The sequence below is a fragment of the Poecilia latipinna genome, unplaced genomic scaffold (genome assembly GCF_001443285.1).
Source record: "Poecilia latipinna isolate Pla-1442-1.1 unplaced genomic scaffold, P_latipinna-1.0 Scaffold383, whole genome shotgun sequence".
NCBI classification, from domain to species: Eukaryota; Metazoa; Chordata; class Actinopteri; order Cyprinodontiformes; family Poeciliidae; genus Poecilia; species Poecilia latipinna.
The window spans coordinates 93895-106349 of record NW_015112999.1 but is presented as its reverse complement, the minus strand read 5'-3'; the positions used below and the strand labels follow the sequence as shown (position 1 = coordinate 106349).

The 12455-nt window shown below is 37.5% G+C and overlaps 1 protein-coding gene across 2 annotated transcripts in view; it reads left to right on the top strand.

The window, feature by feature from the left end:
* stard13b (StAR related lipid transfer domain containing 13b) overlaps positions 1 to 12455 on the top strand; it is a 72761-nt gene that overhangs the window by 20811 nt on the left and 39495 nt on the right. Inside the window, exon 1 of one of the 2 annotated variants that reach the window (XM_015036855.1) lies at positions 9522 to 9924. The exons of the other annotated variant lie outside the window; for it this stretch is intronic. Coding sequence (XP_014892341.1) covers positions 9801 to 9924 — 124 coding nt within the window. The 5' untranslated portion in view covers positions 9522 to 9800. Of the gene's footprint in view, positions 1 to 9521; positions 9925 to 12455 lie in introns of those variants that run through there. 2 annotated transcript variants of the gene reach the window in all.

Here is a 12455-nt window from a genome sequence, read left to right as displayed (position 1 = left end):
ATGAACATAAACTCATATATTCTCAATTGAATTAAGGTTTGTATTTGGACAGTTTTAACACATTATTTCTATCCAAATCATTCTATTATAAATTTGGGGAACTCAGAGTTGATAGCAAGATGGTTGATGCTAAACACAAGGCAGTCCTGGAAGAAATGCTACCAAAAATGGGCAGAATTTTGTGATGGACAATATTGCGACCAGATACTTAAATTATTATTATGTGAATATGGAAAACAAATATGTATATCATCTCTCATCTTAGGTTTGAGCATAAGTTAAGGATGGAAGTTTTAAGTTTTTGATGTGTCAAATGTCTTTTAAATGCTGGCATTTTTGTTTCTATGTAATTATTATTAGAACTAATAATAATTATTATTATGATTAGTATTGTCTTTATTTATTTTGCACATTTGACCCCAATTGTTTTGGCAATAGAGCAAAACTGGATTAAACAGAAGTTGCAACAGAGCACATCAGTCTACCCTCACATTAAAAAAAAAAAATGGCAGACCATTTTGGTCAGCTCAGCATGAAGACATAACCTGGGAATTGTGGAACCTCTTGATTTAAGGCTGCAGGGAAAATTAATTTTCATTGGATAGTGCCAATATATTTTCTTCCCATTTAACTGCTGAAGAACAGGTGCCAGGTCTGTGACATCATGCTCTAAATTTATCATTTCTGCATGCAGCTCAGAATACGAAGCTCGTGCACTGCCATGATGAGCGCATGAAAAATTCCACACATGGAAAGATGGAAAATGACTTGTGGTTTCCTGAGTGCAGAGGCCAGCTTTGCGGTTTGACAGGGAAAGCAAAAAGACGGGGGGAAAAAAGATGCCTGGTTGTATTTCTGGACTTCTCTTTTTATATACAGTGATTTGTCAAGGTTGGGAAAACATTAGAGAACTATATGGATAACCTGTTCTGAAATGTTCTAACATTTTCATCTCAATTATTGTGGCCATGCCTTTTAATAATTTCTTCCAGGCTCCTGAGGTCATCATGTTCAACAATTTCCATCTTTTCCTGGTATGAATTATTTCTGAGTATAAATCATCTGTCCATTGTGGGTCGTGTAACTTCACACTGCTGCTTAATTCTACTAATTTTATGTTTTCCAATTAAAGGAAACTGATTTAAACTTCAGATTCCTAATTACTCCATTCTGCCAATTGGAAATGAAGCGGCCAGTTAATTCTTTATGGTGCAGCTTTTCTAAAAAGTCCAAGTTTTGCATGTGCGTGCATGTGCTTATGCGTGTGTGTGTCTGGTGAGGAATTTAGGCCTGGGATTTGTAAAGTAAGTGGAAGGAGACTTGGGACGTTGTGTGAGGATGCAGTCCAGTTTAACAGGGAACATGTGTGAGTGTGTGGGACTATTATGTGAGAAGTGACACAAACTAGGTTGGTCCAGCACTCAACTGCCACATAAAAGGAAATACAGAAGCAAGATTTGGGAAGTAATGAGCCAGGAAGGGACAAGCAGCTTCGGGGCTCCTATTGCTTGACAACAAACAGTCCACAGGGCAACTTAATTAAGGGGCACATATCATTAGTTTTACAACTGCTCCTTTTCAGTTGTGTCTAGGCTTGTAGCTTGTATTTATTTCCTTGACCAAAAGTGAAAAATCTGCTAAAACAAAAACCCAGCACAAAGCAACAGAGCACATAGCTGAAATGAAAACATTTGGATTCATGAACACATCACACACATCACGCATCAACACATGACACAATGGCCACCAAAAGACAAAGTAGTAATAGCAAACTTTCCAGCTCCAATTTCCCTGCTTAGAGAATGAATGAACCAGGGACTGGCAGAAGAATTTAATACAGAGGTGTGCAGTGAGAGGAATATACCGTACTTTAATTCAGTTTTGTCCACAAATCAACAGTCTGTGATCACATGCTTCCACCTTTTCTGGATGAAACACAGTTGCTAGTCTAGTCATTTTGACACTATATTTAACAAATTTTCTGCAGTGATGGTTTTTTAAGCAACCATCAACTGTTTTGCTGACATTTTCTTGTGTTACTGCAAACCTTTGGAGAGGGCACTTCCCTTGTCACAAAGCTGCCACAAGTGGCTGAGGGCTCGTACGTCTGCCCCGTCTCCATCTGGAGGGAGGCCAGTTCCATCTGGGTCCAAACTGCAAATAATTCACACATGTGCAAAGCCACCATTGGCTGACTGGCAATTAAAAACAAAGTTGTTTACTAGAAATATCTAAGCTTAAATAAACCACTGCATTTTTTTTTCTTGTCTGTTTTTGGTCTAATTACATTAGTGACGTTGATAGTAATCAAAAAGCAATCTGAAATAGTTGTTCTTTTAAATTACTTATCTGCGCTAAAAAGAAAATAACAGAAAGACGGCCTGATTTATTTTAACATATTTTTGAGATTTTTCAGTCTCAGTATTCAAAGATACAGTCTTTATTTTTTTTAGTTTTACACACAAGTAAAACTAAAATCCTACAAGAAATGTACATTTTGTGTTTTTCTGTCTGTGTTTCTGAAACAACAACTCTTTTTCACATTCGGTGCTTTTATTAACAGGTGAAAGATGTTTAGTTCTGTTATTATATTTCATTGTTAAGAACTTTGTCATTGTTTTCCGTGTAAGGTTCTACATAAAAACTGTTTACTTCTTCAGAGTCAGCTTCTTTCATTGACTCTTTCAGTGGCCTCACGGGTTTCCCACAGAAACTGTAGGGATTCCAGATGTTGCAGGGAGGCAGAAAGTCTAATCCAAATCCATCCCACCAGCCCCAGGCCTCTCTGTCCTCAGGTTGACAGAGCACATGGAACAGCTCACACCAAGGTCTGTCCTTCTGCAGTGAAGCAAGGCGACCGGAGCTTTACATAGCTGTGCGCATCCACCTGCACTCAGATAACAAAAAAAATAACCACAGCATGCTGTTTAAAGACGTTCTGTCCTGGGTCAGTGTACCGATGCCGCTTTCTTGTGGTTTCAGATGTGATTAAACAATCTGGCTCAATAATCAAAGCAGGGTGGCAAGACAAATCGGAGCAGGTTTCCTGTATCCTGTAGGCTTATCTGTGTCTCAGTTTCAAAACAGGACTTATGCTGAAGGAATGAGGTTGTGTTTAAAATAGATTAGTTGGTTGTTGTAAGCTGACAAGCTGACTTAACACAGACTGTCGTACAATGATCACATCGGTTCTCTCCATCTTTTCATGTCAAAGTGTCCTTGCCAAAATTACGAACCATGATGTGCTCATTATACAAAATATAAACAGTGTGTATGAAAAGCACCATATGAAAGAAATGTCATCAGGAGGCATTGGTGGGCATGTTATGTATTTTGCACATTGTGCTTTGCTACTGCAAGCTCACATGACTGCAACTCAGATATTGCAGGAAGTACCCAGCAGCAGCATTACCAAATATCATACTCTGCTGTCTTAATGCTTAACTCACTTCAGGATACTGCATGCTTGACACTTTTGCAACCATCACTTATATTCACATTAATTAGACTAGTTATTATTTGACAATTTGGAACCTTTAGTAGAGCAGTTATTAAAATATGTAATAAACTAAAAGAGGACAGTGACCTTGTGAAAAGTAAAATATCTGGTTCTGCCGCATTCAGAATACTCTGGGGATCTCCAGTTTGTTTCAAAATATTAAAAAGTTTCCTTTTTTTTAATTCTTGTATATCCTGAGTATCCTCCAGGGAACTGGATGGATTATTACAACTCTACAGTCACCAGTGAGATAAACAGAACGGAAAATAGAAATTGTCAATTACATGGACTTAAAAAGGTTACAGAATAGTACCTATTGGCTACAAGTTTAGTCATGTCACGCTCTGTGAGAAGTTACACTGCTTTCTAACCAGAAAGACAAACAGTCCTCGTGTTCATCCTTGCACACTGGTGTCTTGGCAGACTGTTCCCGATGAGAGCATGTGCAGCTGCATGGCGTAAACTACTGTCTGCTATCAATCTCCCACAACTCTGCAAATTTCTACTCTTGGAACTTCATCAAATCTCTGGGTATTTGCCTCTCAACTTACAAAAGTGTCTGAAGCTGCACCAAGAAGAAAAGTATCTGTTAGTTTGTAGAAATGTCTAGAAAATTAATTTATGCAGCCTTTCGTATACACAGTAGTTTTCATAGATAAAGTAGACTAACTTTGCCAGAATAAGAGGTTGTAAAAATTACCTCTACCACATAAAACACTAAAGAGACTCATCCAAGGAAAGTAACAGAACCTAAAGCATTCATTCAAAATCTGCTTGTGATGTTAACTTTTCTATTTATTTTCTTTTTTATGAAGCGCATAATGTATAACACATTGTTTATCAACTTTATGAATGGATTTTCTCTCAAAAATATTGATAAATGATTTGTGAAAGACAAAATATAGTATTTGTCATTTCAATTCAGTCCTTTGGAGGAAAATTTGTGGAACATAGAAGAGAAATTCCACTGGATAGAAAACTGTAAGTTCATGCTGTAGGTTTAATTTCAAGCAGCTGTTTTTTTTTTTATTTTTTATTTGTTTTGTTTTGTTTTTGCTCTTGGTCAGACACTTAACTTTATTTTCTCCCTGGGAAAAATCCTCAGGAAACATAAACATCAACTTCCTGTTTGGACTTCATTCACATTGGCTTATGTCATCCCTCAGAATATCATTAAATGTTATTTATTCAGTTATCTTGCCATCTCTATGCATTGTTGATTTCTATGGCGCTTAAATAAACTGTGATGTGTGCCGTGCATCCTTAGGAGTTAATTCATTGTGGAAAAGGAGAACTAAAGCTTGCTTTACAAAGATCTGAATTTGATTAACGGTATTATATTTTACATCTGTGAGAATACCAAAAAACAAAATGCTGAGGGAATTGTAGCTCTGTGATTAAAATCTTGTTGCTCTAATAGAAACCAGGTGCAGAACAGTGGTTGAAATGTTTTCCCATGCATTTTTTGTGAGCTACGCAGCCTTAACAGATTTTGAACTGACAGCATTACATGCTTTGTCATTCAATTAAACAATGGCCACATAAAAGCTTGTCATGGCAGTTTTGCATTTTTCAAGCTACGTTATGCAAATGTTAATGCCACAAACTTTAAACGCTTTACGTCCTTGACATGTTTTTTGTTTGTTTGTTTGTTTTTTCTATTTACTTTATTGTCAAAGAAGTCATATCAGAAATGTCAGCGCTTGTAAAAAATCTGCACTTCATAATTAGAATTTTGAAGAAATGGATTGTGCAGACCTGATTTCCATTTTGAATATGAATGAGTCTATAAAGCACAGCCTGTACTAAAAGAAGAAACCGTGACGTTATAATTGACGTCCCACTAACAAAACAGAATTAGTGGCAACTTTAATGCATTGGGACCAAAGTCAGCTCCTCCTTTCCCAACCACACAACCTAAAGTCAGATATATACCACATGTGTGGCTCCTCTGGAAAAACGAAGTCCATTTGGGAATATATGGTCAGGAAATTTATAGCACATGCGTACGATGAGCCCTCAGGGACTGGGATAGAGGTGGAAGAGAGATCTCCCCGGCTCCCAGCTCCCCCGATCCTTGTTTCCATTAGGCTGGGAAGTGCAGTCTCCCAGACGTTTCAAGGGGGCCTGGTGTAAGACCTCCTGGCCAACAGCATGACCCATTCATGGAGGAGAAATCGGTTTCCTCACATCTGGGATTTTCCCCCAGCAGCCACAGGATAAGCATTCCACATCAGTCATCAGACATGAATGGAGGCAACACACATTTAGAAACTCTGCAAAGTAGATAAGTTGTTCACAAGTAAATATCAGTTCATCTGTATGCGTTAATCAAAGCTGTGAGAGGGGGTAGAGACAAGAAAGAGCAGATGAAAAATCATCAGGAGAATGTCCAGTTTTTCAGGGAAACGAGTGCTTTCTGGAAGCCAACTGGCCAAAACAAACAAAAGGGTGAGTCAGTGGAGGGAAAACTTTCCCAAGCTAACTGATGTTTCCTTCCCTTGCATCTGCTGTTATTTCCACTGCCAGCGACTGCTCTTGAGGCTGAGACATTGTTTGGTTAATATGATCTTCAGCCTGATAAGGATCATCTTTATCCTGCAAGATATTTGGGCATACAGGAGGAGCAGCACAGTGACAGGACCTCTGGTGATTCATACTGGAGGTCAGAACCTCGCTGCTGTGTTTACTTCTGTCACCTTTGCACATTGGGTTGACAGAAATGGTGTTTTCCTGTCAGTCTGTGTTTCCATTCCCACCTTTATTGAGGCTCTCTTTGCAGCTTGACATTGTGTCCAACTTTATTATCCTGTTTTCAGCCCATATCATTCCAAAGGATATCCAACGTTAATTTAACTTGATGATAGAGATATGTGATGTAATGATTAGTTAAGGGCCTCAGAAGGGAGGTAGATAGAAAATGTATTGCTGACATACAGTGTTTTGACTTCTGTCTCTCTTATTGGTGTGACCATTTTCCAAAATGGTGCTTGACTTACCCTCCAGCTGTAACTGTGCGGCATGTGTTTGCGTGTGTGTGTATGTGCGCGTGTGTGTGTGTGTGTGTGTGTGTGCGTGTGTGATCCTATTGGTCCATGGCATCCGGTCTTTACACATTAATTTGGCTATCTTGTGACCATCTGAGACAGAATCACTTGGATCCAGCTAAACAAGAATCATTCTGAGAATAGTTTAGTTCTTCTACTGTGACTGAGCACTTTTTAAAGGTTTGCTTCATGGGAAAAACATGCAGTCTGTTTTTTTAAGATTATCCAGCTATCTATTATCTTCTGCTAGTCAAAGATCAGGTAGAAGAACCAAGAAAAAAAAAACCATGATGGTGTATGATGTGATTCCTGGAGACCCCAATATGTTTCGGTAACAAACTATCTTCAGATCCACAAAACCTCTGTTGACTTGATTACAGTAACTCCCATGATCCCCACGCAGGGTAAAGATCTGGTATACTCTTCCATAGCCAGAACAAAATCCACTTTGTTTTCCTTCGATGTGAGGTCAGACAAATTGGTCCGATTCTCTTTTTGAGCAGCCCAAAGTAAGGGTGTCCAACTCCAGTCCTTGACGGGTTCAATTTTCAGATGTTTCCCTGCTCCAACACAGCTGGATCAAATTGTTAAATTGCCACCTCATGGAGTTTTTCAAGGAGCTGGCAATTAACCATTGTTTGATTTAATACAAATCAAATACATACATCCTAATACATGCAGGACAACTGGTTCTTGGTTAGTGACTTTGGACACCACTCCCTTAGAACAAACTTTTCCAAGAAAACCTAAGAAGTGCATGACTCAGTCATCTTGGGACGAGTTTCAGCCACCATTTTACAACACTTTTCAGAGCAGATATAATAAAATTGGAACTGTTATGTGATTCATTGTCTATGCAATATCTCATTTTTATCAGCTCAGGTATTCTTTTTTTCACAAACGACCCGTGGACAGATCCCTGTATTTGCTCTCAAAACAAAGTAGCGATATATTTCTCAGTAGTGTCTATTTCTGTTCTGCTTTTAATCATTTGTCTTTCTCAGATACAAAAATTTGTCCTTTTTTTTCTTCTTGAAATGACACACCAGATCGTCATACTGACACTAAAAAACTGGCCTTAGCTTGTTCATCTGAGAAGCTGTCAATCTTCACCCACTCACTCCATGTCTTTTTAATAGGCTTTAACCTATTATCACAGTAATACTAGTTGGTGCCCACATAATGTTTTCAGCTGATATCATATGACTTGACTCAGGTCATGACGGCCTGCGTGGGCATACAATAATAGAAAAGAAATTCCAAAAACAATTCTGGTAAAACGATTATTGGTGCAGTTGTCCTGCAGGCAGCCTTAGCCGTAGGCTTTTAGAGAAAAAAAAAAAAGATGTTTATTCTTCAGGCATGAGCAAAGGCCTTCTTTTGTTTCAGGATTTCTGGTGCAAGCTTTTGTAATAACAAAAGTAAATGGTCCTGAAACTGAATCCGTGCCACTGTTCAAGAGCTGATTTGCTCTAACTTATCCAGAGAAAACTCACTGACCTCTAATCAATATTTAAAGCAACAAGCGGCATAATCCTAAAGATCTTGAACATACATAGTATATAGTCACACATGGCAGCATGGAACATTTCAGAGGAGAAAGAAAAAATATTATAAGGGTTCACTACCCCAGGAGCCTGAGAAAAGGACAATTGAGTCCCAAGGATTTACATATGAATGATGAGGAAATTTGCCAAATTATACATTTGTAAAAGTGCGATCAATCAAAGACACAGGAAGTAATTTATATACTGAAAGTTGTTTCAAGACAGTCAAACATTTGTGTGTATTTATTTCAGTGTGGTGTCAAATGGTTTTGCTACTGTGATGCCTTGAAGTACTTAAGGTAGAACTTGGCTTTCTTTTAAGTCAGAAGTTTAGACTTTTGAAAATCAAAGAAGCTGAAATTGTACAAGTACATGTAGTGATGAAGTGTATTTATTAATTTGAATAGTATTTGCAAAGTAAATCTTAAATGAATAGTGATCAGGTGGATGACTATGATCTAGGAACTGACGACTTTAGATCCATTCTAACTCTGCTTCAGCTCAGAGTTCAAAAACTACAGGTTTAAGAAGTAGGTCAAATCACCAGGCATTTAAGTTCACATTTTGTTTATTTTTTAGTGCAATCCGCTTATTTTAATACACGAGGAAACAAATTTAGATATTAAGGTCTGTTTTGGGGAGAAACTATGACTTTCAAATTACTTAACTCGGTAACACTTTATTTGAAGGGGTGTGCATAAGACTGACATGACACTGTCATAAACATGACATAACACCTGTCATGAACATGAACGAGTCCTTATGAATGTCTATGACAGTTGTCATGAAGTGTCATTATTTACCGAATGACACTTCATAACAACTGTCATAGACATTCATAAGGACTCGTTCATGTTCATGACAGCTGTCATTTCATGTTTATGACAGTGTCATGTCAGTCTTATTCACACCCCGTCAATTAAAGTGTTATCCTTAACTCTGATTTGAAGGGAAAGTTTTGTTGATTTTATCAAATTGAAATCGGTAATCTTTATATCTGAGTAAAAGCTAAAATAAATATCATGTCCTTCGATCAATCAAAGAAAGGCAATAGATTAAAAAAAATCGTCTGTTTTTCGCCAAATATAAGAAAGTCCAATCCCTCTTATATCTCTGTTTAAACAATTTCAATACACTTGAAAAACCTGATATTCACAGATTTGAGAGACCTTCTTGTCTGAAAACGTAAGAGAATCTTTGGTCTACTGAGCTTTTCTTCAATATACACTTCAAGGGTTGTGAGATCATTTGTTGTTCCTTGCGTAATATAACAGTACCAAGACACTAAGTACATTCTAACCGATCATAATATAGTGAACTGGGAATCCCTATGATTCGTTCGGTACGTGAAGGCATCACGGCTGTCTCTGAGTAAATCACTATCCACACAATAAACCTAGGAACACACACGCACATCTGGGGGGCAGTGTGAAAGCCTGTCTCTTTCTCAATTTTATTAGTTTAATTTATTTCCGCTTAAGTTTGAGGAATATATTTCCTTCTTTTTTTTTTTTTTTTTTTTTCCCCTTGAAAATGTTCAGGAACTATTTACCGGCGTTGACGATGCAATAAAAAGGAACTTAAAGCCGGGACGGCGTGATTCTTTTTATTTTTATTTTTATTTTTTTCATTTTTTGAAAACTTTTTTTTAAAAAACCTGTTTGAGGTAACAAGCGGATTATAATATGCCGGAGTTCAGGTTTTGAGATGACTTCTAAAAGATACTCAGCGAGTTTGAAGCTCCGGCGGTCTTTCAGCGAGCAGCTGCGGAACTCCACGTCCAAAGCCTGGGATTTACTCTGGAAGAATGTCAGGGAGCGGAAACTGGCAGGTCAGTAACCCGCTTTATGTGCACCCTGGAGCCGACGCACATAAGTGGAGTTAAGTGCTTTGCGCACCACAGTTGGATACATGCACCGGTCAATTAATTTAATCCAGGTAGAACCGATTTATTTAGTGAACGACCCTTGCTTTAACAACACATTATAATGTTCCAGTCAGAAGCGTGAAGAAAACTGTTTCTTACATCTACTAAAACTTTCACTCTATTTTTTTTCTATTTCCCTGATATTCCTGAAGTTTGACCTGTGATTACTCAAGTACCAACATAAACTCATTATGTAGGCAACTAACACAATATCCTAAACGTTCTACTCTTTAATTTAACATAGTATTTGTTATGCTTTGGGGGATGTGGGGATATATTGAGTTGATTTTCTTTTTAATTCTCGAAGCAAATAATTACTAACTAATATCATGTGTAGAAATAAAACATAGCCGTATCCATTGTGCCGCTTTGTTACGTCAATTTCTCTAATACAAAGGAAAATGAATTTATTGTGGCCGCAAGGGGGCGGCGATGAGCCATTTTAAATGTCTATGAAATCAAAAGCAAGCCTGCACTAATTGAAAATTAATCATATTAATCTGGCAAGGATATATGCGGTGCAAAGTTATCTTCATGTTCATAAAACAAATTTAACACTAATAACAGTTTTATCTCTTAGTAAAACTGATCTTATGCTGTTAGTAATTTTCTGTTTAAATTCTTAGGACTTGCCATAAAGTTCCAATTTTTAATACATTTACCTGTCTTTGGGTACATTGTAACAATAAACAGTGTCTTTCTGAGAGATGACAGGTCTTATTAACCTTCATTTGCTTTGTTTATTTTTAGAAATGCCTGACTGCAAATAAACCAACCCAGACTGTTTCCAAGAAATGTGTTTCAAATGAACCAGACAATAGGTATTTGGCTTGTCCAAACAGCTGTTTATCAGGAGAGCAAGGCTGCAAAGCATTGCTCAGTAATAATAGTCTCTATTTATACCCCTCAACCTACCCACCATCACCCATACAAACTCCTTTTATTTCCAAACACATTGTTTTATTAAAAAAAATAAAAAATAGACATATAAAAAAATTCAAAAAAAAAAAAAAATTCAGCCTAGGGTGGAACAAATCAAATAAAATCACAAAAAAAATCAATGTTCATTCTAAATATAATACCTTAATATGTTATATAAAGAATAAATTTTAAGTGAAATGAATGAAACGGCTTATTCAGAGGCCAAGAGTGATGCTACAAGGTTGTGTAATTGCGTAGCTTTACCACTAGATGCAGTGAACTGACCACACCAGCGCCACAGTTCATGTGGGAAAGTGGCACGAGTTACAAAAACCCGCTTGGTCTTCGTCAGGCATGCTGAAGTCATGCAAATGGAGAGCAGATGTTTTATGTGATATAAAAACTCGCTGGAGTGCTGTATTTGTTTAGCCTGTTTTAAATTTCCCACCAGCCTGTGTGTTTTGTGTGTGAAGTCTGACGTTTGCTTGGCTCTGAAGTGCCTGACTGCGAAGGGACCTCACTGGTAAAGCAGCTGAGACCTGGGATGAAGAGTACTTAACACACTGATCTTCTTTACTTTTATGTCTACGTATTAAAAGGGAGTAATCAAATTAAGTATGAACTGTAAATATATCCGGTGAATATGATTGGGGCACACAGAAAACTCATTTATTGTAAACTCTGAAAAGATTTAGCTTTTTTTTCTTACATTTCTAGGGTGGCATAATTTATTTGATTTGCCTTTGCATACAAAACTGGTCCTATGCTACAGACAAGCAGCTGAGGACTTCTTCACAAAGCAGAACATTAGTGAAATCACAGGGTGAAGCTTGATGTGTATGGAATTTGGATCACATTTACGTCACTGACGGCAAATTTGTGGCTCACTGCAGATGAATTTGGCCAGTCAAGAAATAATTTTATGTGTGTCACATCACAGAAGATGACCTATTTATAACTTAGGACTGATGGATGGCTGCTGTCTCCGAGAGTCTCAGAGTGCTCCATAAAACATGTCTGCCAAGGCACTAACTGCAGCTTGAGAAGCTGACTGGAAAAGGGGAAAATGCTATTTAGACATTACGGTTTAAATTGTGGATATTTTAAGTGTCATTAAGCAAAGGGCAAATGTGATTGTCCGCTGAAGGTGATGCGTTTGTGATTATAAGAGGTTTGTTCCAGATTAATTGCAGGAGGAGAAAGATCGATTTGAGCTGTCACAATACATTCCCATAGGAATATTTCATAAACCTGGTACTTATTTAAAGCGAAGTTGTACAACATTTCTTTCATTACGTAATACTCTGGCTTTTAGGTGGGCAGCAGCCATCGCCCACAAGCAAATCATAGGTATTGCATTTTTTTATATATTATCATAGAGAGCATTTGACTTACAACTTTAGAATAATCTCTGTCATTTAATTTTTAAAAAGTAAAAATTCTGTTGCAGAATAGGCTTGGACTGGTAGGTGTATCTCAGTATGGCCACAAGTTAATGTACCTGACTTTCACCT